At 45.3% G+C, this 25,392-nt stretch overlaps 2 protein-coding genes across 13 annotated transcripts in view; one reads left to right on the top strand and one right to left on the bottom strand.

Annotated features, from left to right (window-relative positions):
- Positions 1–308: 308 nt before the first annotated feature.
- Positions 309–8,022, top strand: TTC19 (tetratricopeptide repeat domain 19). The gene is made up of 10 exons (XM_069089594.1): positions 309–781; positions 896–1,029; positions 1,138–1,248; positions 1,644–1,682; positions 1,971–2,027; positions 2,585–2,646; positions 3,228–3,322; positions 4,366–4,520; positions 5,816–5,978; positions 6,462–8,022. The coding sequence occupies exons 1-10, from the start codon at positions 583–585 to the stop codon at positions 6,587–6,589; spliced, it is 1,143 nt and encodes a 380-aa protein (XP_068945695.1). The 5' UTR covers positions 309–582; the 3' UTR covers positions 6,590–8,022.
- Positions 8,023–8,835: 813 nt separating this feature from the next.
- NCOR1 (nuclear receptor corepressor 1) overlaps positions 8,836–25,392 on the bottom strand; it is a 211,728-nt gene continuing 195,171 nt past the window's right edge. For 8 of the 12 annotated variants that reach the window (XM_069089582.1, XM_069089581.1, XM_069089589.1 and 5 more), the window contains 5 exons: positions 23,953–24,095; positions 23,541–23,594; positions 21,319–21,540; positions 20,646–20,828; positions 8,836–11,910 (listed from right to left, as the gene is read on the bottom strand). In XM_069089582.1, the coding sequence (XP_068945683.1) occupies positions 11,723–11,910; positions 20,646–20,828; positions 21,319–21,540; positions 23,541–23,594; positions 23,953–24,095 (790 nt within the window). In that variant the 3' untranslated portion in view covers positions 8,836–11,722. Of the gene's footprint in view, positions 11,911–13,293; positions 15,551–20,645; positions 20,829–21,318; positions 21,541–23,540; positions 23,595–23,952; positions 24,096–25,392 lie in introns of those variants that run through there. The other 4 variants (XM_069089584.1, XM_069089586.1, XM_069089587.1 and 1 more) reach the window with 4 other exon arrangements.

The following is a 25,392-nucleotide window of genomic DNA, read 5'->3' as shown; positions in this document are numbered from 1 at the left end:
ATCCCAGGGCCAAGATCCGGCCCCCCCCGGGCTTCTCGGGTCAGCCGGAGTTCGGGGTCGCCATCTGTGGCTCCCTCACTCTCAGAGCTCCGGCGCTACGCACCCTGGGAAATGTAGTTCCCGCTCCGCCAGGTCACGTGCTACAGCGTTCTTACGTAAGCCTGGAAACGGGAACTCCGCGGCCTTCTAGGTCGCGGGTTGGACGTTCGGGGCCATTCGGCCTCCGTCCCCGGAAGTAGGGGGCCGGCAAAGCTTCCTCGACTCGAGGGGCGGGATTCCCAGGCACGTGGTAGGGCCCGAGGGAGGAGCGCGGGGAGGGAGAGGGCGGAGCCTGGGCCGGGCCTGTCTCGCTGATAGCGGCTGCCGGGAGCTTCGGAGCCGGAGCCGGAGCCGGAGCTGCGAGGCCGGTGCCACGGCCGGGCCGGGTGACAGCTCGTGCGCCCCCACCCCCGTCCTCCCGGGGACCCCCTGCGCGCCCGCCCCTCCGGGAGAAGCAGCTGAGGCCAGAAGGCGGCCGCGTGACGCGCTGTCCGGAGCCGCCCGCTTCTTCCGGGCTCGTCCCCTTCGCAGACGGACCCCGGCATGTGGGGCCCGCTGAGTCGCAGCCTCGGCCGGGGCCTCCTGGCGGCCGCGGGCCGGCGGCGGCGGGGCTACGCGCGGCTGCTGCTGGCGGGGCCCCGCGGCGGCGGCGGCGGCCGACGGGGCACCGACGTGGCCGCCAAACCTCCCCGCGTCGGGCAGGGCCGCTCCGGCCGCGGGCTGTGCGTGGTGGCGCTGGCGGGTGAGCGGGGCAGCGGCCGGGGCGGGGGCGGCGGGGGCGGGAGGGCGCCCGTCGCCATGGTGACGGCGCCGCGTTGCCGTGGTGACCGGGCGGCCCGCCCCCTCTCGCCGGCAGCTCTGTCGTGGTTCTTCCGAAGCGCCCCCGCGGAGGTGGAAGAGGAGGACGAGGAGGAGGAGGAGGAGGAGGAGGTGGAGAGCCCACCCTCCGAGACCGAACTCAGGATCATCGAGATGCTCAAGCGGGCGAAGGTGAGACCCCTCCCCACGCGCTCACCCCGCGCTGCCCCCGCGGGAGCCCGGCCGGCCCTCGGAACGAGGCTGCGTTTCCATCCCCCCCTGCGGTGCTTTCCTTTGCAGCTGAGCATCATGAAGAAGGAGCCGGAGGAGGCGGAGCGCATCCTGCACCAGGCGCTGCACCTGGCACACAAGGCCGACATCAAGAAGGCGCTCATCTACACCTACGACATGGTAAGCCCCGGCGTGGCCGGGCCGGGCCGGGCGGGGCAGTAAGGGGACTTGGCCCGCTCGGGCTCTCCTTCCTAAGGTGAGTTGTTTGATGGGGGAGGGGGCAGTTCTTGTGCACAGGGAAGCCCCCGCAGGTATCGAGGGCCTGCCGTGGCAGGAGGGAAGGCTCACGGCAGTGCTCTGATACATACTAACACTGGCTTCTGAAAGTGCTCGCCTGGTCCTCTTCGGCAGGCCCCGGGGGTGTGCCCATCGCCCTCCTTGTACAGTGATGGCTTCCCGTTAGTGACAGCCTCACTTGAAGGGAATAGAGGGAGGACTTAGATTCTGCTAGAACTGGTGGGGGCAGCGCGCCACTTAGAAAAGTAATCTGGCTTTGGCTTCTTTTTCCTTTACAGATGGCTAATTTAGCGTTCATGAGGAATCAGCTTGAAAAAGTAAGCAAGTGTTTTGTTTGTCTCTGAATCCATGAGAGATTAGGCTTGAAGTTCTGGGAGATCTCTGTCTGGAGAGCAGATGAGCTCATTGAAGGCGAAGTCGTGTTGTGCCACAGTGCCCCTTCAGATCTATAAATAGACAGGCTCGGGAGGCCTGCCATCTTCCCTCACCTGTTATCGTCCTGTTAGAGAGTTCTTCTGTAAACCCCTGCTTGGGAACCCTCATCTTACTGTTTTCTGTGGCCCTTTGTGGAATGGTGGGAACAGTTTTCTTATTTCTTATTTTAGGCAGAAAAGCTTTTTAAAGCAACAATGAGCTATCTCCTGGTTGGGGGCATGAAGCAGGTAAGAATAGTAACTTTTGTTAGCTGTGAGTGGTTCCAAATCAGCATCTTCACAGAAAGGCATTTCTTATAGCGTATGTTTTATTTATAACCAGAGCAGATCCACCCTCCCAATCCTCCATCTCCCACCTCAGAATAGGAATGCCACCCTGCAGCCCTGCCAGCCTAACATGCCTGGCATGTAGTGGGTTCTTAATAAGTACTTACAAATTGAGCTTTTAACTGTGACAAGGAAGAACATACAGACCGTGAGTCAGGACCCTGGTGCATGAGGTCACATGATATGGTTTGAAACTCAGGGGCCTAGAGGGAGACTTAGGGTCAAAGCTAGCAGTAGAACCTTGGATAAGTCACTTAGCCTTTCAGTCTCAGTTTCCTGATCTGTAAAATGTATCCCCACAGGGTTATTATGAGCTAACATCAGGTGATTTAAATACTGGTTTTTGTAAGCCTTAGTGTGTTGCATAAATGACAGTTATTACTACCTGTAATGGTCTGGAAAGGAATTGTGCAGGCTTGAACTCACTACATTCTGTAAGTGTCTTTTTCTTCCAACAGGAGGACAATGCAATAATTGAAATATCCCTGAAGTTGGCGAGCATCTACGCGACTCTGAAGAGGTAAGCTCAGGTGGGCCCTCGAGACAGCAGGCGGCACAGGGCAGATTTGTTGCCGAGGGAAGGCTTTTTGACTTGGGATGTCAGAAAACAGACTTATGTAGAGTCACCTACTTTTCACAGGGTCAGGAACCCTTAGCCTGGTCTAGCATTCTGGAGATTTGTTTCAGTTTGGCCATGGGCTTCTTTATCATATGGGCTGGGATTGACATGCCGCTTTCACGAACAGAGAAAAAACACGTACAATCAGATTCTGACTCAACTGGAAACAGTTGATCACAGTTGATCAAACAGTTGATCAGAACTGGAACATCTCCATCACGGGAATCATGTGGCAGTGCACCTGGTGAATATTCCTGACAAAACTAACCTAAACAGGGTGACTTTTTCAGAGAGGAGGCTTGGGTGGTGAGCGGGTGGGAGCTCTGAGAGACTCGATTTATTTCCATCTTCCCATTTCACACCTCCCTTTCTGGCGGTGACTCAAGCCTTAGCTGGACGAAAGAGAAGTCTGGCCCTGATCCCCCTGCTGAATGTCAGGGAGCTTGAAGGTGAACTGCGCATCCCTACTCTTTGTATTACAGACAGGAATTTGCTTTTGCTGGCTATGAGTTCTGCATTTCAACCCTGGAGAGAAAAATCACAAGAGAGAAGGCATTAACAGAAGAAGTTATGCCAGGTAGGGCAACCGGATCTCATCTGAGAGAAATTTCCTAGTACATTGAGGAAGAGAGAAGGAAGTTTCTTAGTTAAAGTGGAAGAGAGATGAATCGTGTACTTTGGGTACTGATCAGAGAGAGGTGTGTGTTCTTTCCTAATGCTCTGGCAACAGTCACTTCACTGTTTCTTCAGAGCAGATATGATCACTTTAACTGCCCCCTTTTAATGAGCATACAGCCCATGGTCCATTAGGAGGCTGGAGAGCGAAGAGATCAGTGTTTTCCTTCCTGTACTCAGCTTAGCTACAAGTCTGGATTTTTTAAGTTAAAATACCTATTGTCTTTCTTAACCTCCAAAAAATGGGAGTCAGGCAGGTAGCAAACTCAGAAAGAGAACAGCATTTCCCTGGCCAATGTGTGCTACATTCTATAGCCAGCATATTAATAGATTAATTAGGGAGCAGCTAGGTGACGCAGTGAATAGAGCACCAGCCCTGGAGTCAGGAGGACCTGAGTTCAAATACGACTCAGACACTTAACATTTACTAGCCGTGTGATCTTGGACAAGTCACTTAACTACAACTGCCCCTCCAAAAATAAAAAAAAAATAGATTAACTTGGAATAGGATGAATAATGTGGGAAACTTTAACTCCTGAATTCAGTTTGAAATGTGGGGAATTTCCATACCATAACTGCAAAAAAGTCTTGAAGTCAAGTCTAAGTCAGTTTCTAGGTATCCAAACAATTTCTGCTTTACATGGGCAAGTCACCATTAACTGTCCCAGCTCTCTTAACAGCAGTTTTCATCAATGAATGAATAGAACCTACTTTGATTCTGAGATGGGGGATTATACCAGGGCCATGGTAGTGCCAGTGTGACGGGGCTGCTGATTGTCTCACATTGATATCTAAGAGTTGGGAGCCTCAGGGACTGATGGGTTGATTCACAAGGGGATAAAAATGAGGATGTGGCATCAGAAGCTGGGAGGGAGGGATGGTCCTTCATTTCACTTCCTTTGTTGTAATGTGACTTCTATCCACATGGTCTTGTTTGACTTTTAGCGGAAGAGAAAGCCAATACCCATCTCCTTCTGGGCATGTGCTATGATTCCTATGCTCGATACCTTCTTGATATCAACCGACTATCTGATGCACAAAAAATGTATGAAAAAGCATTGCAGATTTCCAAAGAGATACGAGGAGAAGGACACCCACAGGTGACAACCACTGCTTGCTGCCTTGATGGCTTATTGGTGGATAGCTGTGCTTTCATTATCCTACCTTAAAAATCAGGGTGAGGAAGTATAAGGTGAAATGTCTACATCTAGAATATGAAAAGCCACACAGTGAGTAAAGCTGGGGTAGATGATGCTCAGTCTGAGGATGGATGAAGTAACATATTTTCTAAGGAATTCTGGGGGGAGTCATTCCCTGAAGATGTAGGCTGTGGGTGTTGCTACAGCCAGAAAGGCCAGTGCCATGCTGACCATCATCAGAGGGTCTCTAGAAAGGAAATAGAACGCATCCCCTTCTTGTTCAAAACCAGGCTCGGCTTTCCTTTCCCAGCCTGCGTGTCCCTTCTGTTTGCCACACTTAAGGAAAGAGCCAGTAGAGCTGGAAACTCTCCAGAGACAGAGAGCAAAAAAGGATTAAAAATGGTCTGAAGCCTGGAGGAGGCGAGAGGGGAACTGATAGAGGTGGGCAGTATAAGCATTTTAACTAAATCTCAGCATAGGGTGAGCAGGAAATTTGAGAAGCAAACCTAAAACAAAAAAGTACAGTTATGGCTTTATCTGCTTGAATCAAAGAATGGAGTGGTTTGTGTTGTGGAGGCCAAGGTTGAGCCCACTTCCTTAAACAGTCCTTACCTTTTGAAGCTTTCTGAACTATTTGGACTTCTCTCCACAGTTGAACTCAGTGTAACCTTTTCCTCAAGCCTTCTGAACCTCAGTCATTATGTTGAATGCCAGAGAGGAGCCTCCTACACTAATGGTCCTATTTAGCTTTTGTTTCCTTCCTGGTTTGGGACTAGATTCTATAACTATGCTTCATAAAGCGTCTGGTTCTTCTTTCTGTTTGGGGCAGCCTCCTAGAAGGCTGACCTCTAGGGTAAATGGGGAATTTGATTCAGCCAGTTAGTAAATGTGTGGAAGGAACTTAGGCAATAAAAATGTGAACAGGTACAGCTGGAATCTTGACCCATTTGGTGGAGGGCAAGGCTTCTTAATACAGGCTCCACAGATGGGTTTCCAGGGGGTGGGAACAAAATGACATCTTTGTTTCAGTAGAATTGGTTTCCTTGATATTCCTGTGTATTTTATTTGAAAACATGTCTGAGCAATCCCCCCCGTCGCTGACCATTTTTTTTGCTTGTGTACTTTGTGTGTGTGTTTGCTTGTGTGTGGTGATGACACCGGCATGACCCGGGCCCCCCAGGAAAACAGAGAAGCCCCATGCAGGATACTGATGCTCACGGCATCCAAGCTGTCTTTGCATTTTTTCTTTGACACAGACTGTGGTGCTCATGAACGATCTGGCCACTACCCTGGATGCACAAGGCCGATTTGACGAGGCCTACACGTATGTGAAAAAGGCAACAGAGCTGGCGAGGCAGATTGAGCACCCTGAGCTTCACCGGGTGCTCAGCAACATGGCAGGGATATTGATGCACAAAGGTATTGGGGAGGGGGGAAAGAGAAGCAGGGGGTGGGAGGTCCAAGCACAGGCTTAGGAGAGAGCACAGGAGGAAGGGACCCTCCGGCAGAGGAGATGATAGAGGAACCATTTGGAGATATCACCTCCCTCCTGGAGGTTCTTTTTTGTCCCCCTTCAGCCTCTTATTGAAGAGCAGATCAGGAGGCCAGTGACGACAGGAAGAGTGCCCAATAGTGCTAGGCCTATGTTGGTAGAGTATCTGCTATACATGACCTCCTTTGATTCCCGTAACTGCAAGTCAGACTGGAGGCCTCCTGGCTTGGGGCCCCGGAGGCTCCGTTTGCTGCCAGCTTCTTCTCCTCAGGGCTTTTCTTCCCAAACTCAGCTCTAGCAGAGGAGGGGGCATCTGAGCATCTAGAAGCCTGCTTAACCGTTTAAGTTCTTGAAGTCTCTCCCTTGGGCTTCCTGTTTTTAAGTTTTCTGCTTTCCCTTCCTGGTTTTAGCAAGCTTTATTGAGGCCAAATACGTCTATGAGGAGGCCCTGAAAGAGGCTGAGCTGAAGGGAGACATTGCTTCCGTGGAGCACATCAAGGAGGAGCTGACTGAACTGGCCAGCAGTCGGGGCCTTTGACTCTGTTTCACCCTGGGGTAAATTTCTGGGGGGAGCGAGGTGGGATGGCCCTTACCAGGAGGAAGGCCAAGGTGATTCCAGGCTGGAATGCCTAAACAGATGGCTTGAATTGTTCCTAGTTGATGCTTAACTCTACGCCCCTCCCCTTCAAAAATCAAACAAAATGTACTCTATACTATGCCTTTTTCTACAAGCCACTCAGATCTGGGCTTTGTTCTCAGTGTTGGACTCGAGTTTCATGGGAACAGAAGGAAAAGTGTAGTTTTTGTTACTGAGCTACAAAGATTGGTAGAGAAGAAATCTCTTTCAAGGCCTGACTTGCTTTGGGGAATAATAGAGTAGCTCTCAGGAGAATTAGATCACTGATTTAGAATTCAAAAATCTTTTTTGGTGCTGAGTATTTTTGCCCAGCCTACTCAGAGGGTCATGAAAGGCCTGGCCTTAATTTGGGTCTTCATTATGATTTTTAAAAACATGACATTAGTGTCCCTTTTTTTGTAGCCTCTCTACTCTTCTCTATTTGTGTAGAAAGGGCAGTTTGGACCTAACAAGTCAGAGATTGAAGTCTTAAGTTAGCTTCTTTGCAAGGGAAATCTTATCAGGATATAGACACTGCTTCAGCTTTAAACAGTAACTTTGTGGGTAGTAGCCACATTCAGTTTCTTGCCAATGGGTACCAAAGGAAAAGAAAATAATGACATTAGAAAAGTGCTTAGGGGCCACCAGGACTTTCACTAATTTGTTATTTTTAAAATATAGCTCCATAATCAGTGAATTTGTTCTACTCGCTCTTCAGAATAAGACTGCTTAGCAGGGCAGCTGGAAATGAAACGGCTGCCTGTTCTTGGGAGTGCTCCAGCATTCTAAATGGATGGATAAATGAGACTTCTAACGTTCTAACGCTCCTGGCTGCCGAGTCCAGAATAGTAGGAATCACCGAGTTGTAGTTAAACGGAGTGAGCTGTTAGTTTCTGCAGGAATCTATTTATTGATGTGAAATTGTGTCTTTCAAACTTTCAGAGCTTTTAATTATTTATTCTTAAATGAACCTACTATATAATTTTCTGTGGGAGAAGGAAAGAAACCTGTCACAACAGTCTCAGCTAATATGGGTGAGATTTAATCTCTTATATACTAATTTAAACCTGCTACACTTGAAATTGAACACTCAAGCAATCAAAATGTGTGTACCCATGTGCGTGTACACACAGACACACACACACACATACATACACACACTCATTCACATTTCATGAAATTTAATCTTACAAATGACTACCCAGGGAAAAGTGATGGTTTATCTGCATAACTAGTGATGAATGTCCATTCTATTTAACTATGTGTGTGCCATCCATGGAATGGGTGAACTTGTCATATTTTTGGTACGTCTGTGGATTGGATGATCCTAAATAATAAACTGGACACCAAGCTCACTTATGTATCGAATAATTTTTTAAACCTAGTATGTGAAAGGAATCCCGGTGGGCTTTTTCTTAGTTTGGCTGAGACAGAAGAAATGTGAAAGTAGGATGGTCCAGTGTATGGAACAGACCTGAGAAGCCCTGGGCTTGTTGTGACCCCTTCTGGCCATGTGACATTGGGCAGATCTCTTCACCTCTCAGGGAGGGGCCCTGGATGCTGGGATCTCATGGTAATGAAGATCTTCTCTAGGCTCTCCCTGGTGAAATGAAATCCCAGGTCAGGTCCAAAAAAGGAGAACCAAAAAGCAAGAGAGCCTTAGGGTTGAGGATCCTCGGGAATGGGAGACTGAAAGGAGAATGCACATACAGGATAAATAGTGTAAGATTTGGAAAGGTCTAACTTAATCATTTATTTACCAGTCTACTTCCTTCAAAAAACCCTGAAGACAGACTGCAGTTAATCTTCTCTATGTAAGTTTTGATAGATAAATCTGTGGTGTTTCACAAGGAAAAGTTTAGCTAACCAAGCTCACCTGGGGGGGACTTAAGGGGGGGATGGGGGTGGAATATCTTACCTCAAGCCTATATCTCTGCCCTCCCTCCCATCCTTGCTTTAGCACTTACTCAGAAGCCAGTTTGGACACACTTAGGTATTTTTCCATTTTAATCCAGAGATTTCCAGGGTGGCCTGACCATCTCAGGAGTTTGGAAAGTTCTCTCTAGGGAGGAATTCTCTTCCTTTGGAGGGAGCTCCAATCACAGTATTGTTCCCAAAGAGGCTTGTCTGCGCTGTTGTAAAACGAGGCAACAAAGCAGATGGAGAGCTAGCTGATCCCCTTTTCTTTTATTGATTGGTCTGAATCCAGAAGTCACTGACTACCAAAGACACTGTGTGTGGGGAAGGGGAGAAATGAAATTTCATCATTACACATGGGTTTTTTAAGTCTTAGATGTTTTCAAATCAGAATCAATCAGTCAGTGAACATACCAAGATGAAAACATTGTGAAAGCACAGATCATAAATCAGCACTGAAAATGTTGTCCAGCTGCTTTTGCAAACCATGAGTGGAACAAGACAGAACGAAGTCCATAAGGCTCCTGGCATTAGAACCAGTCTCCACTTGGGCCCTGGGTGTCAGAGTCAATAAGGGGGCTGGTTCAAGGTTCAGTTCTAAGAACAGGACTTCAGAAAGTCAGTGGGCAAAAGCAGCTTCACTTGGAGGGGATGTGCTAGAGGGAGGAAGGACCAAGACTTCTGTCATTTTCACAGAAACCACCATGGCTACCAATGGCCCCAATTCACACTCTCACTGAAGTAGTAGATGCTTTGGGGTTGCTCCACAGGCAAAGCCATTTAAAGTACCCCAACTTTCTTGTGTGTTAGAGAAGTAGGAACGGAATGGCTGTCATAAGGAGGAACGATCAATTGTGTTCTGCTTGACATCAGAGGGCAGACCGCATGGAGAAACAGGCAGAAGTTGCTGAGAGGCAGACTGTGACTTGATATAGAAAACTTCCCCCCCCCCAACAAGCAGAGCTGCCTAAAAGTGAAATGAACTATGTGAGAAGATGGTGAGCCCCCTGCCCTGGAGGTTGAACCAATCGCCTGTTGGGGGTACTGGAGAGAGGATTCTTGATCAGGTAGGGTTGGACTTAATGGATCATTGAGAATTCTGAGGTTCCGTCCAATTGTACAAACAGAAAATGACCTCATCCTAGAGATTAAATAGAACAATATTTCAAATTGTACGTGAGTTGTGTGAGGTTTTTGATTTCCTTTTCTGGGAGTGAGGTGATGAGTGTGACAAAGCATCATAAATCCACAATTAGATTTGAAAAGTAACCAAGTCTCTACATTTTGATCTGTCACATTAAAAAAAATCATCTTAGTAAGAAAACTGTTGGCCAAGAATAGGATTCCCACCCCCACCCCCTTTTTGGTGGGTTTGGATTTTCAAGCATCTAGAAAAATATTGCAACAATTGCTGCTTGTGGATTAACAACATGAATCAGTAAAATCAGTCAGATTCTAGAAATTTCCCATGGCTAAAACTGAACAGATAATCAGACAAAATCATCCCATTATAAAATCTGAGGTAATCACAGAACCACATTAACACAAATGTCCATCTTTCAAGTATCAGAAACTAAGTATTTGAACTCCTTCAGAATTTCTCTTAACGAGCCTCAAGGGAGGCCCAGGTTTCTCTAAAGTGTATACTCGAGGGTTCAGTGTATATTAATCCCAGCAAATTTTAAATTGTACCTGACCCTCCCTTCTATGCCCTATTTACCCGTTTTAAACCCAAACACACTTGGCATTTTCCCAAGTAGTACCTAGATGCAAGGGGACAGTGGGGATAGATTGTTGCCTGCTTTATGTTGCCATAAACATTAAAGTTCAGCAGGCAGTGATTAATGAGATTAGGAAGATAGTCTTGGACCATAAATAATCCCTTACACCAATTTAAAACTAGGTCAATTAGCCAATGTAGTTAGGATGTTTAACACCAAGCTTGGCCCCAAAACCGGGAAGCAGAGGGAAGATAAGTATGAGTTTATGCAAAGAACTGAAATGTTAAGTTTAAACAGTGCATCACACTGCTCAATACTGTAGAGCACAAAATCTAAATTATCTTGAGACTGGCTAAGTAGGTTGATTGCTCTACAAAACTCAAGAAAAAAAAGCAAGCCCACACACCAAGAAGGGAAAGTTAAAATCTTCCCTGGAACCTGAGACCCCCCAGCCTTGCTTCATCAGTGACCTGCTTACGAGGGCCACGGAGATGGGAGTCAGTAGCCTGTTTGTTTGGACTGCATCAGAGGCAGCAAAGAAAAATCCCTAGGGTCATAGTAAGTCCCCAGTGTGCATTACAGTGAGGTGCAACTCACAGAAACCGCCTCTTCCTTTTCAAACAAAAATCATCACATACCCATGCAATAATATTGCTGCAGTGCTCAGTTTTTTTTTTTTAAATTAAAAATAAAAGACTGCACTGGAAAAATGTACAATGTGGCAGAATACTTTTTTAAAATGGAAATGTGTTCTTTCCTGCTGGCTGACCCAAATATAATCATGTACAGATTCTGTCACAGGGTCCATCTGAAGAGCTCAACATTTTCATAAAGATTTTAAACATCAGTGGGAAAATGTAAGGAGAAACACATCATTAAAATACAATGCCCGTGACGGCCAGTGCAATGTAACAACAAGGCCGCAGTGAGGTGGTCTGGAAGGCTAGGGTTCCAAAGTCACGCATAAGTTGCTTTAAAAAAAAATCACAAAAATGACCCCCAAAGTCAATGCGCTGATTGGAACATAAGTAAGTACACCAGATACTATAGTGAGGGGAAAACACTGCAAAAAGGTAATCTCTATTTACAGAAGAATGATTTAAAGACATTATGCTTTTCTTTACAAATAGATGTAGAACAGGAATTGTCCACTTTTTAAAAACTCTTTACATATTTATCTTCAGGCTTTCCACCCTCCACTATTAAAATCCTCCTGATGGGCTGTATCAGTCATTTTTCTACTTGACTCTCCAAATGAGATTCCATCATTTCTTCATCGTGTGTGGCCCTGGCTCTCCTGGAAAGTCTCTTTGGGCACAAGTCAAGAGACAGTTTTTTAGACCCGCAACTGAGGAAAAAAAAAAACAACACAAAAAACCTAACGATCCCTCCCCCCTGGTGTCAATCTGTGCATAGTTCATTCATCACTGTCTGACAGTGTCTCGTATTGTGAAGACAGCAGCGGGGCAGGCTCTCGCTCCCACATCCTGTTTGGTGGGTGAGCGGCTGTTTGGCTCACAGATGAGGGGGCACATGCGATCGATGTTGGCGGTGTACTGCTGAGCATCCGCATCGTCAAAGGGTTGAAAGGGAACTGCGTTGAACCTGCCAAAAATAAAATTTGGCTTTTATTGATCAGTGAACATGGCCTAGGAAAATTTAATTTCCTTCTGTAGAACTGAACAAGAATCATCACAAAGTTATGAGGGAACATGACAAAGTTGTTAGAATAAAAGGGTAACTTCATACTGGGGAAGAGCCACCAAGAGGACAGGGGGGAGCCTGTGGCTCTCCCAGGGACCACTTCAAGGCCACAGAAACATTACCAACTTGACAGCAAAGGTGTCTGACAGACTGTGCACCCAGCACGCAGCAGCATTTGGCACTCAATGGGTCCCCTTACATGTTTTTTAAATAATATTGTCATAACGTATGGGAAAACGGAACAAAGAATAAGATGACTGAAGACGCAAGAAAATACAGCCAGTAAAAAATATTTAAATCTTTTTTATTGAGTATGAAAAAAGAAAACTGAAGAATGGCTTTATGGCACATTATTACCAGAAGAATAGTTCTTAGGAGATTGCTGAAGTCTGTAACCTGAGGGAAGGGGCAGACAGTTCAAGGGCCAATAAAATAGCTGCCCTGGATCCAAGTAGGAGAGAGTCGGGGAGGAAGAACAGGTTAGAGGCTGGCTCAGGGGATCCTCAAGTCACATTGCCATATATGACCATTTCCCAGAAATCCCTCAGTAACTCTCGGTTCCCCTCCCCTTCTCCCAGCTCCCCACCCCCCCCTGCCCCCCCCCCCATCTCCACCAAGAAACACAGAATTCTCAATTGCTTGAGAACTTGGAGACAATTATTTCTCTGAGCTAGATTTAGTCAGACTCATTTTTTTGTACCCTGCCACTGCAGGAAGAAGTCTTTAGCTGATTTATTTTAAGAATTTTAGAGTAATGAGTAAGAAATCACCCTTGGGTAGTACTTTAAGCTTTACAAAGCACTTTCTTTACCACAACCTTGTGAGGTAGTGAGGACAAAAAATACTTGTATGACTTGCCCATTATCACACAGTAATTCAAAACCCAGCTCTTCAAGACCCCAAGTTCAAGGTTCTTCCCCTTCTGTGCTATGAGGAATATTGGCTGAAGAAGTAAGTCACCATGATGTAATAGTTATACAATCCATAAATCAAGTGTGGGTAGCAGAGATGTTCAGTTTATTCTTTCTCATTGGGTGTCTCTATTTCCCACTAAAGAGACCTAAAGTAATTCTAAAACTAATTTATGACCACTATTAATTTTATACTGCCACTGAAATGTAGGCTAGGAGGTCAAACGGAGTTCTCTTTCTAGACCTACCATACACACAAGAACATGACATGTGCCATAAAGCTGAAATGACATTTTTTTGATAGTTTAAGAACTAAGCTCTGTAGAACCAGGAAAATCATATATAAAAAGACTACAATATAAACAAAAATAAATTAAAATTGAATCATCTTTAATTATGACTAAATTTGACTCTGAAACAGATCAGAGAATGAACTTGCCTTCTTTGCAAAGATGAGGAACCGTGACATGGAACACTGCATATGTACTATTGGATTTGATCGACATGGTGATTAATTTTGTGAATAGCTTTCCTCCTTGTTTAATCTGTTATAATGAAAGGATCTGGCGGTAAGGGAAAAGGAAAGGATATTTTGGGAAAGGAAGTTGATGTTAAAATATGAGGAAAAAAATTTTTTTTAAGTTGACCTTCTTGGAAGCTTTGGGCTGAGAGAACCTCCTCGCTCCCTTTCCCATTCTTTGATTTCAACTTCTAAATATCACTAAATACACACTGTGATGGACTGACTCTCGCTTTCGGGAAGCACTTCTTCCAGCAGTGCAGGTTTCAACACATCCAAGTGCATGCTGGGTGATGTTCAGCTCTGTGCTCCTGTACATGTGTCTCAGGCCCCCCCCCCCCCCATGCTGAGAGACGTCTATCTTGACACTATGTGGGTAGCAATGCACATGGTCCCTGGCTCTCCCTATGTGATCGAGCCCTCTGGTCATGCATTTCTCTCAATTCTTCATCTGTCCATGAGCTTTAGTGCTGCCTCTGGGTGATCCTCTCTCACAGTCCTTTGGAGAGTGTGGTATCTCATGAACTGCAGCCATGCACCATTACTGGAAGAATACTGGGGTTACAATGTGGGCCTTTGTTTCAGGAAGAAGTCTGTGGTTAACAGCACTATACAATTCCCCAAAGTCCAGGCAGCCCACTCTTTCCCTCCATTCTATCCTGCTCACTTACATTATCTGTCCAAGACAGAGGTGGCGAGGGACACGCTCTATGGAGGCCTAGCCCTCTACCACACAGCAGGCACGTTTCGTCCACTTGGCTTTCCTCACGAAGTTAGGCTGATTTCTTTTGAATGATTATGATCTCGCCTAAGAAGTTGTGCAGTGCTCTGGGGCTTTTTGCAGTCAGCATGAGGCCATCCACAAACAGATGTATCTGGAGCAGCTCACCCTCTTTAATTTAGTCTGATCACGTGACTCCTCTGTGCCAGCAGCTAGCTAGTATCTTAAGGACAAAATACAAAGACTTCTCCACTGTGGTGCAGGTCTGCTTATATACTTTATTCCCCCTCAGGCTCTACGGCCAAGCTGGCCTCCTTGCTCTTCTCCAGATGCGGTGTTCACACGAGCAGGGCCCAGACTCCTAGGCTCTGCTCTCAGAGCTTAGGGGGCAGCTGAAGGGCCACCTCCATCACCCCTCTCTCATTCCCTCTGTCATCAGTGTTTTTACTCACCTGCACACAAGGAGTTTCCCTTTAATGGAATCTAAGTTCTCTGAGTAGCCAAACCACTAGCACTGAAGCATGGTGTCTGGTAAACAGTGGTCACTCAATAAATGCTTGTTGATCGATCAGGGTCTGCACTGGACTTACCTCTGTCACTTACAAGCACATCTTCCTGCTTTTTATTCTCTTTGCTTGATGTTAACAAATCAGATATTTCTGAACAAAAAATGTTCTATCTTTCAAGGAATCTTGTATGCCTGACACGTATGGGACAAACATTTTGCTGAGGAAGGCCTTGAAGGTAGTACTTTGCCCCTACTGAATTGCATGGCTTTTAGTAGTCAACAAACAGGAAGCAGGGCAGGAGCCTGCCTGCTCTGCCCCGTTCACTCCAGCACGTGCCTGAGACTGAGTAGTGCCCCATCTGTGAAGGCCAGCCTGCTCCCTTCGCCTACCTCTGGAAGAGCCCCCAGCACATGTACAGATCATCACAAACATCGTGCACAAACAGCAAGCAGGGCCGCAGGCCCCTCTGGGTTACAGAGTCTTAATTCTTTCTGAACCTTTGGTATCCCTTCCCTCTTACATATACCTGTGAAGCGGGGCGCCTCCAGCATGGGCCTCCTCTGTGTACCCTTCCTTTGGTCCCGCTCTGTGTCCTTTGAGTGCCACTTCTGCTTCCTCATGCAGGACCCATCAGAGACTAGAGTGCTAGTCCAAAGGTGGCGGCCCCATTGGCCTTCATGATGAAAAGAGTTTGTGACAAAGTCTTTACAAGCGGCTTCCATCTCTGTCTGTTTCCTCTCAATCCCATCGCTCCAAGTGTCTTCAGGACAGCTGCTTAGGCAGGTCTTTCTGCGAGCTTCTTTTAACCTTGCCTTTCTCTCCACATCTCCTCACTGCCTTATGAGGCGATACTGTTCATAATCTTCCACGATCCTCCTCCCTAAGATTTCACAAAGGCATTTATGTTCTAAACCAACATGGCCGTTAGCTGCCGCACGTATCTTTCGGTTTGGGCAGGAGATTAACTGTATGCTGGCTGAGGCGGTTTCTAAGCTCTCTTGGTTTCCCCACTATGGCAACTTCTTTAGGAAAATGGTTACAATCTGGTTCTGTTTCTCATTTTGGGGCATCAACAAACATCTTATTTAAATAGGTCAGGTTGAATTTGTTGGGTTTTTTAAAAAAATTGAACTCTGCCTTTTTATTTTTTATTCATTATTCTAGTTTTACAAATTAACATTTATCTTTGTTCTAAGAAGTTGAAGGCCTGACTGTACACCACACCTTATGAAGGCCTGTATGCCAAATCAGTTACAATTAATCTCCTGTTAAAATATAATCAATTTCATTTAAAAAATGGGATTTGGTACTTGGCATATACAGCAGCTCCCAATTCGACTTGAAACAATTGTTTAGAAAGGGGTTCTTAACCATTTTGGGTTTGGTTTTTTTTGTGCACTGACACCTGTGACAATCTGGCGAAGAAGCCTATGGACTCCTCAGAATAAAGTTTTTAAATGCATAAAATATAATATAGGAGATTACAAAGGAAACCAATCATGCTGAAAGTTATCAAAATATCTTTTTTTTAAAGTTCACAGACTCCAGGTTAAGAACCCCTGATTCATCACATAAGAGTGAGGCTTCTATGTAGTGTACAAACCTTTGGCCTCTTGTTTCTTATTGCTAAAGCAATTTTCCAACATGTCTTTCACCATCCTTCCCCACACTCACCTTTGTCCTGAAATCACTGAGCATATTGAAGTGTATGTTGACTTAATGGGGTGGGTCCTTCTATTCTTCATGCAATTTCTCTATTCCCTCATCTTCTGCAAATCACTTGTGCATGTGCTATATTAATTTCATGGAAGTTGTCACAAATACTTACAGAGAACACCATTAAGATAAGCCAGACAAATGTGTTGTGAAATATTTCTTGCAGTCTCTGGATGCCTGACCATCTTAGGCATTGGTTTTTTTTCCTAGGATTTGGGTCTTATGGGGCTGATGAAAGCCACATAGACTGGCTTTTAAGCACACAGATAGCCTGTAGCCATGGAAGACCAGAGGAAGATCCAGATAGGCTGGATACTTTTTGGGGAAATCTTTTATAACCTGTTATGAAGAAGGGAACAAAGCTCTTCTTTTCCCCTTCATTTCTATAGAGGCTATTGTCACTTTTTACCTGGATGCGCTGGGATAGGCAAGGATCTGGAGAACTGTAAAACTAACCTTTATGAGCATTAGTATTTAGTAACAGGATTATCTTTTTTTTTTAAATGTCTCATTGATTCAATTTCTCAAGATTGTAATCTTGTGTTTGACACAAACATAAATCTGGCCTAGGACTGCTGGTGTAGTCTGCAGGATCTGACGAGGTTGACAATGAGCTCACAGCTTGTTAAGAGAGGGGAACAGCCACGGGAAGAGCAGTGTGCTCCTACTGCTGGGATGGCTAGATAGGAGTCCCTGTATTTGGTGGCCCAGGAATGAGAGTCTCTGGGTGATGAAGTCCATCGCTGGGACAAAGATGCACATCCACACAAGTTGGCCAACGGGGTTCAGTGGGACAGTTAGCGAGGGGGTAAAAACACCGCTGGATTCACTGCGCGTTGGCTGTTCCTAATGGTTACTGAGATGACCATGAAATGAACAAAAATGAAATTAAGCGAGTCTGAGCCAGTGATGCTGCACAGAAGGTGGAAGACGAATTCACAGAATTTGTGACAGTCCAGGTAAAGGTGGTAGCAGCTCCCTCCCCCTAGGGACGCTGCAGGGACCATCGGATGGGACTCTATAACAACTTGTTGCTCCAGAAAAATAAGAGATGACGTTTGGGAGTAGGATGGGGACTGAAGGAAGAAAGATTCCCCTTCTGCTGGTTCTTCCTGCTCATCCTGGCCCAAGCCAGGCCTTCTTTAGATATTGAGACCAAGAAAGCACACACTACCACTATCCCAAGGTGTACTTTACAAGCAAGGCAGGCTGGGGAGAGAGCTCACTAACTGAAAGAGCAGAGTTCTTAACTGACTCTCTAATTCTTACTGACTAAACAAACCCTGAACTCTCAGGAACAGCCTATTTCACATGTCACTAGAGCTAAGCTCTGGCAGAGTATTCCTCTTCTGAAATTTGCATTTATTGAGGGTAAGCCTCCTAGAGAGTCAGCAGACCTAAGTGGTGCTGCCCTCTTGGGTGGCTTATGGGAAAGTCCAGAGGGCTTTTCTAGGGGGGAGTTATGGACCTAATTATTAAAACATGGAGATTGATAACCAGCCCCTAATTTCCCAGTTGGGAAACACCAAAAGAGGGAAAGGAGAGCCATCAGCCCCTGTTCACACTCTACCAACTCCTGTGTAACACAGCCTTACAAAAGCTAGATCATCAAGAATGCTTCCAAAACTCATTCGGTCCATTCCACAGGAAGTTAAGGGACCAACATCTCTGGGGATTCCATGGAGGAGAGAGTTCAGGCAGTCAGCAAACAGGGTGGAAAGACCTCTGTCTGGATCAAGATGGCAGGACAACCAGTAAGATGGGCCTCTATTAAAGACATAAATCAGCCTGAGTGTAACATGGATTTGTTGGGTGTGTGCAGGTGGTTCTAAGTTCAGGATGTTATTTTATCAGCCCAGCCCATGACAGACGGGCAAGTTCATGGCCACTCCTTGATGTGCCCAAGCCTTTGTGCACTATGACCTTCTAGCAGTGGCATCTCCCTGGAGGACATGGTGGAGATATCTAACTATACCATAGAAATGAACTTTAATAGGATGGGTAGAGCTCAGGAATGTGCCAGGCCTGAACCCACTGACCTCTCCATGAAACCCGTTGACCTCTGAAGGGCAATTTTTTTCAGACAACCTGCCACTTCTACTGTCAGCTCTGGCTACCTCTTTGTGATAATGTGGACGATAAATACTACTTTGATGCTTGTTTGTGTGGATTTCTTAGTGTCCCTTGTTAGACCAGCAAGTGAGGTCTTCTTGTGGGGGCAGAAGAGGACAGGCAGTGGCACTCTGCTGAAGCTGCACAAAGGGTGACCATTTCATAGTGGGTTGGGTCAACACTATGCCCACAACCATAGTGTTCCTTGGGTAGTTGGAATGATGCTGTAGACAGAATCCACTTCACCTCTAGAACAATGCTGGGATGGACTAAATTTCATAATATCAACCAGTTGTGTTTCTTCGGCTTTCACTAAGAGGACTAGTTGCTTTGCACAGGCAGCATCTGCCCTCAGTCCCACCTTTTCCTCTTGGGTGGTTTAGGTAAATCATTTCCCTGAAATCCAAAGAGGGTTTGGCAATGGAGGAAGAACAGATTCAGACCGTATCAAAGAGGTGGGGGGGGTGGGGATGAGGCAGAGGGGTGGTAAAAGGGTGAGGTGACCAATTAGTCCTTCTGTCTAGTGACAGATAAAGGTCAGGGGGTGTGCAGGAGATTTTGTTATACTTTGACCAAAGAATGTGTTTTCACTGCCTGGTGGATGTCTTTATGAGGGGGAAGTGATAGTCATAGGAAGTGGGCCCACAGCCCAGGGAGCTGACCAAAAGGCAGGAAAGGACCTCACCACGGCCACAGGATAAGTTCTAAGCAAAGGGGGCACTGTAAGCCCTTAGCTTCTAATTCCAGAGAGTATTTTCTGCAGGTGGTTGGACTAAAGATGCCTCTGAATCTAGAAGCCAGTTTTCCGGCTCAAGCTGCTGTCCTCTTAGTATATCAACAATTAGCACGTGCTACTGCACTGACCCCAGGTCCAGTTTGGTGTCAGATTTGATGGCATTAGTTATTCAGACCCTAGGGAAGTGGTTATGGTAAGAGCTTTCCTTTGTTGAGACTATTCTCCATTCTCCTACTTGGGTGTTCCCCCTCTGGCCACACAAGGACCAAGACCCTGGAGTAGGAGAATGTCTTTGGCATTCATTATCTGCTTTGCTCAGGCCTTGGATTCAATGGGGAAGGATCAGAATGCATGGAGACCTGGAATCAGAATAAGGCAAAAGGTCTTCCTCTGGGGAATTCTATCCAAATCGTTATGCACTTCAGATTTGACAGGCTCTTAATTCCTGCCCGGGTTATTACTGAACGGGGTGCCTTGCCACATGTGGTGACCTGGAGAGCTACACCTGCACTGATCTTGGCTGAGTGTATTTAAGAAAAATGGATTTTCAGAGTCAGTGTCTCCTGTACTTGCAGGGAGCATGGACGTGGTCTAAGAAAAAGACAAGGCCACTCCTGTCCACTCCTTCTTGTGAGCCAGTCAGCTATACTTCTCTTTTGCTATCTGGCTTCATTAACACTTTCAAAGGGGCAATTCAGTTCCTCTTGCTAGTCCCAGACTGAGCTTGTGTCCTGCACCTCAGATCCACACTAACAGAGTGACTCTGGACAAATCACCGCCTCTCCCTCGACCTCAGTTCTGTCATCTGTGAAATGGAGGAATAAAATGGCACCTACTTCACATGGTGGGAGGATCAAACGGGGTAACATATGAAGCTCTACAGAAATGCTTACAACTATAAGTGAGGCCATCTTTCGGCCACTTGGTACCATCGCTGTAGAAAAGGAGGGGGCTGCAGAGAGCGGAGGGTCATTCTGTACTTCCCCTTGTTTCATATGCTGCCAGGGCCAACAAGAACGATCATGCCTTGGAGATGAGCCCCCTCATACTTACCGAAGATGATGAAAATACCTGAGACTACAAGCTTATGCCTTTCTCCCCAAAACAGCCACTTGTTTGCTATGAACTGCATGCTTATGGACGCTTCAACTAGTGTCAGAAACCACCTAAGATATTAGACCAGCAGCTCTCCTAGCCCATCCCCACCCATCTCTCTCTCCAAAAACGAGTCGGGCATTTTTGTGGGAGCGCTCTGTCCACCCAGATTCTGTGCAGGAAAGTAAGCTGGACACTAAGCAGTGACTAGTGGGGAACACAGTTCTCAAGATGTAAAATAACTGCCTTGGAAAGAAATAATACAGGTGTAAATGGTCAGAAATGCTTGTTTCCTAGTCCCCAGGAAGTCGCTCACCTGTGGAAGAGGGCCGATCTTCCCAGGCCCACACAGGTGTCTGCCTGTGATAGTCGCCTTCTGAATGGACAGATGACACTGAAGAAGGTCTTTCAGTTCCTAAGTAGCCCTGCCCAGGAATAGGCGATTTAGACTTCCTACTACTTGACTTGCCAATTAGCTTCGGTTTGCCAACTCCCCCACCTGAAAGCAAGATTCATATTAAGAAAAAAATCACTCGTGATACATCAAGGTTCTAAGATTAAAAACCATGTTTGTATTCATACATACATAAACTAAATACAAATTAAAGTAAAGCAATCTTTTAGAGGGAAATCCAAATTATTTAGAACTGTTTAGGAAATAACCAAGCACCTTCAGTGGGAACACGAATGCTCTGAAATAGCAATTCCTATCTTCTTTAATGCCTGTAAAATGGTGGGAAGATCATATACGATTGCTTACTCTTTTTTTTTCTGACCTTCCAGCCTAAACACACTGTCCCTAAAACTGGGAGTGGGCAGGGTTTCTTAGGAACTGATGATAAAATACTGAGCTTCCTTCACATTCTCAGCATTGAAAAGATGGGGGGGCTTCCCCCACACTCCAGTGTCACTGCTGCAGGCCTAAATGATATCTTCTAAAAAAGCCATCCCAACTTAGATGAACATAGTAAGTTTTTAACAAACTTTACCAGAATTAGGTGATGGGTTTGTTTCCTCTCTGCGTGTTTCACTATTGCTCAACATGGATGGGTTTGAACTGCCTGACACCACTCCCATAGGTGGTGTCAAGACAACTCCATGATCTTCTCCTTTGTCATCAAAGTTTCCCATGAGAGCCTTCCTTATTATGTCTTCTAGACCCAGATTACTGGCAGGATCCGCAAAAGAATGACCTCTAGAACTGATGGAGCCTGAAGAAAAAGAATCCAAATGCTTAATTAACGACTACAAGAAGACTGGACCCAAGAGAGCAGCAGGAAAAGAGATAAACTGCTTGGGTAACACAGAACTCCTAGGTGCCATCGGCATCCAAGAACCTCAGTCTATACCTCAACCCAGCGATTCATGAAAAGTAGCCAGGTGCCTGGGAGCACAGAGCTAGTTCCGCTTCTTTCCTGAGTGAACCCTAATCATGCCTGAACCAATACCTAACATTACCCTTCCTTAAATCCTCACATGGTCTCCTCTGGTTTCCTTACACCACGAGTGCTTAGCCTTTTGTGTGTCATGTACCCCTCTGGCAGCAGTCTGGTGAATTCTACGGATCCTTTTTCAAATGGACAAAATGAAGTACATAGGATTACAAAGGAAACCAATACAACTTTTAACATTAAAAAAAAAAGTTCCCAACCCCCAAGGTAAGAGCTTATCTCTGCCTTCTCTTTCTCATTGCCTTTAAAATGTGCTATTCTTTTAAGCTAATGATTCTCAGCTGTTTCATTTCCACTACCTTATTAATGCAGGGAATAATCATGTAGCCTCTGAGTTCAATGATTCCAGGCTCAATTTCAAAAATTATTTATTGCCTTGTCACATTAACCCCCTTAATTTATGGATGTGATAAATGCTCAGAGAGGTCAGATGACTTTCCAAGGCCACATAAATAGGACAATATCTATGAACTGAAAGGGATCAACTAATATGACTTTCCCATTGTCCAGATGAAGAAACAGGCCCAGAGAGGTTAAATGAAGTCTAAAGTCACGTAGAAAATTAGTGGTACAAGAGGTAAAACGAATAATTTTCAATTATATAAAATTGGAAAGTTTTTTGCACAAACAAAATCAATGCAACAAAAAATTAGAAGAGCAGGAAACAGGGGGAAAAATTTTTCAGTAAGTTTTTTGAACCAAATCAAATTATAAAAATAATAACCATTTCCCATTGAAAAATGGTCATAGGATAAGAACAGGAAGTTTTCAGAATAATAACATCAAAGCTCTGTGGTGGAAAAATGCTCTAAATCACTAATCATTAGAGATGTGCAAAATAAAACAACTCTGAGGTACCACCTCACCTATCAGCTTGGTTAATATGATAGAAAAGGAAAAAGACAAATGCTGAAGGGGTTGTGAAAAAGCAGGATCACTAACATACTGTTGGTGGAATTGTGAACTGGTTCAACCACTCTGGAGAAAAATCTGGAACTATATCCAAAGGGCTATAAAACTTTGCATACCTTTTGATCCAGCAAAACCACTACAGAGGAAATTTTTTTAAAAAGAGAGGGAAAGGACCTATATGTACAAAAATGTTTATAGCAATTCGTTGTGTGGTTGCAAAGAGTTGGAAACTGAGGGGATGCCCATCAATTGGGGAACGACAGAGCAAATTATGGCATATGAGCATGATGGAATATTATTGTGGTGGAAGAAATGATGAAGGGGATGGTTCTGGAAGCCTTACATGTACTGATGCAAAGTGAAATGAGCACAGAATGAGAACACTGTACACAGTGATAGCAATACTATGCAATGATGAATTGTAAATGACTTGGCTGTTCTCAGCAATACAATGACCCACCACAACTCGAAAGGACTAATTATGTAAAAATGCTATTCACTTCCTGAGAGAGGACTCAGGGTTTCAGAGTGAAGAATTTTCCTTTATTTTCCTTTTTTTTTATGGAGGGGGTGGGGAAACAGAGCATGGCTAATGTAGAAATGTCTTGTATGACTTTATATGTATAGCGGATATTGTATTTCTTGCCTTCTATATAGGTGGTATGAGGGGCAGAGGAAGGCAGAACACTTGGAACTGAAAATAAAAATTAAATTAAAAAAAAAGACAATAAGTGGTAGTAAGTAGCAGGGTCAGGATTTGAATTTAGGTCAGAAGCAAAATCAGTAGGTTTCCCATTGTGCCATGTTCAGCCTCAGCCAAAAGGCTAAGTTTTCATTATTTGTCTTACCTGAGGTAGTGACTGCTGGCAGATTAAAGATTTCAGTTCCTGGCTGAGCAGCTGCTGGAATTAAAAATCAAACACTGAAGTTCACTCTCCAGAACCAATCATGCACATCAACAGATAGTAAGCACTCCAAAGCTTTACTGCTTCAGGGTCTGGGCCTCTCCTCTCCACCCTAAGTGCCCATTCCCCATTAGAGGTAACACTGACAACCTTTACCATTTTCACCTACATCTTTATATTATTACTACAAACACAGTCATTGGCTATTCAGTAATTCTTCCTTAATTACAAAATTATAAAAAACTATTGTTGTGTTTTGAGAGATGAGAGGTAAAATGTGACTTCAAGAGTGTCACTAGTAGTACATTTAAGATATACAGTTTTGTTTTCAGCTAATAAAATAAGTCCCACTTACCCATGTCAGAGTCACCTCCACCAGAGGAGTTCAACTTACGAAAAATTTCCTGCTTCTTTGATTTCACCATGGGTGAAGTGTTTTCCAGCTTGGTGAAGAAGGAAGGCAGGTAGCTAATGCTTCCTGGTGAGCGGGAATCATTCCTGTGAGGAAGACCATGATGTCATGTTACCACAGTGTTGCGCCGACAGGGATTCAGGATACAGTGCCCATCTCTCAGAACCAAAAGGCCCTTCCCCATTTGTTAGGACTGTTGGCGGTACTCCTGAGATATGGATTAGCCTTAGTCTCTAACCTGGGTTAGGAGCCAGAAGGGAACCAGAGGTGAGACGACTTGCTCAAACCCAGGTCCTCTGCTTCCAAGTCTGTGACTCTGTCCTCAGCAGCACACTGCTGCTCATGCTGTTCCAACCATCTAAGGACACAACTACCCACCTGAGCTCTCATTCAACAAATTTTCACAAAGGTCTTGAAAACTCCTCACGTACAATGTTCAAGCTGAAGCTTTGTGCAAACTACATTACCCATATTAAAGATATTAATTCCCAGAAACCGTTAGTTAAACTAGAACTCTAGAATAAAACCATCTTCCCAGCTGGGGCTAGACTGCATTGCAATAGTCACTCAAGGCCCTGTGACAGACCCTGAGTATGAGCACATACTCAACCACTGTTTGAGAAAGGCTCAGTCTCTTCACAGATGGAAACCCCACTGTCCTGGTACCTGCATCATACACCTTAAGAACTGACATATTACTCGGGCCCTGAAGCAGACGACAACATGATAGCCCCGGGGACAATAAAGAGATCGGCACATTCTAGCTCAAGACAGGGGAACAGAAGAAGGAATTCCAGAGTCTAGTATGAAGGGTTATAGTAAGTTCTTTAATGAAGTTATAAAAAGGACTGGGATTGGTTAGCCCCCAAAGGAAGAAAAAACAACTTTGATTTTTTAAACAAGTACAACATTTAAGTTTTCTGGAGTTTAAAGATGACACAGTAAAATTCTCATAGAGGAATGAACATGATCCTGCACTATGACTAAGCTTTTCTTTCACGCATCCAGTGCTGACGGACAGAAAGCTGAAAGAGCTCTTGCCCTCACAGAGCTCCCCAAGATGACAATTATGGCAGGCCACAAAGCCCTGTGCAGATATTAACTGGCCAGTGCTCAGAGCAGCCCTCTAAGGGGCACTGGAAGCATGGCATTACTCATTTTACAGATGAAGCGAACAAGGTCCATAAAATGTAAATGGCCAGAGATGACTTGGCAGGCAGGACCAGGACTTGGACCCAGGTCTGACACCAAATGTAGCTGGCCACTAAGTAAGCTTTTGCACCCGCACTCAGCTCCCCACAAACAGAAACAGCCCCTGTGCGATGAGCTGCTTTAGCACATGGTAAGGGAGGCACTGAGCCGACAACAGAAGAATGTGGGAAT

The sequence above is a fragment of the Petaurus breviceps genome, unplaced genomic scaffold, assembly GCF_028583685.1.
Source record: "Petaurus breviceps papuanus isolate PSGF00001 unplaced genomic scaffold, PetGlider_PUasm1.0 186, whole genome shotgun sequence".
Lineage (NCBI taxonomy): Eukaryota > Metazoa > Chordata > Mammalia > Diprotodontia > Petauridae > Petaurus > Petaurus breviceps.
This window is presented reverse-complemented; position numbering and strand designations above follow the sequence as displayed.

Bases quoted from the DNA above. Each gene is read 5' to 3' on its own strand.
- TTC19 (XM_069089594.1), top strand. From the start codon at position 583: ATGTGGGGCCCGCTGAGTCGCAGCCTCGGCCGGGGCCTCCTGGCGGCC. The intron at 1,030-1,137 runs GTGAGACCCCTC...TTTCCTTTGCAG, and splicing joins AGATGCTCAAGCGGGCGAAG to CTGAGCATCATGAAGAAGGA. The intron at 2,647-3,227 runs GTAAGCTCAGGT...TTTGTATTACAG, and splicing joins ATCTACGCGACTCTGAAGAG to ACAGGAATTTGCTTTTGCTG.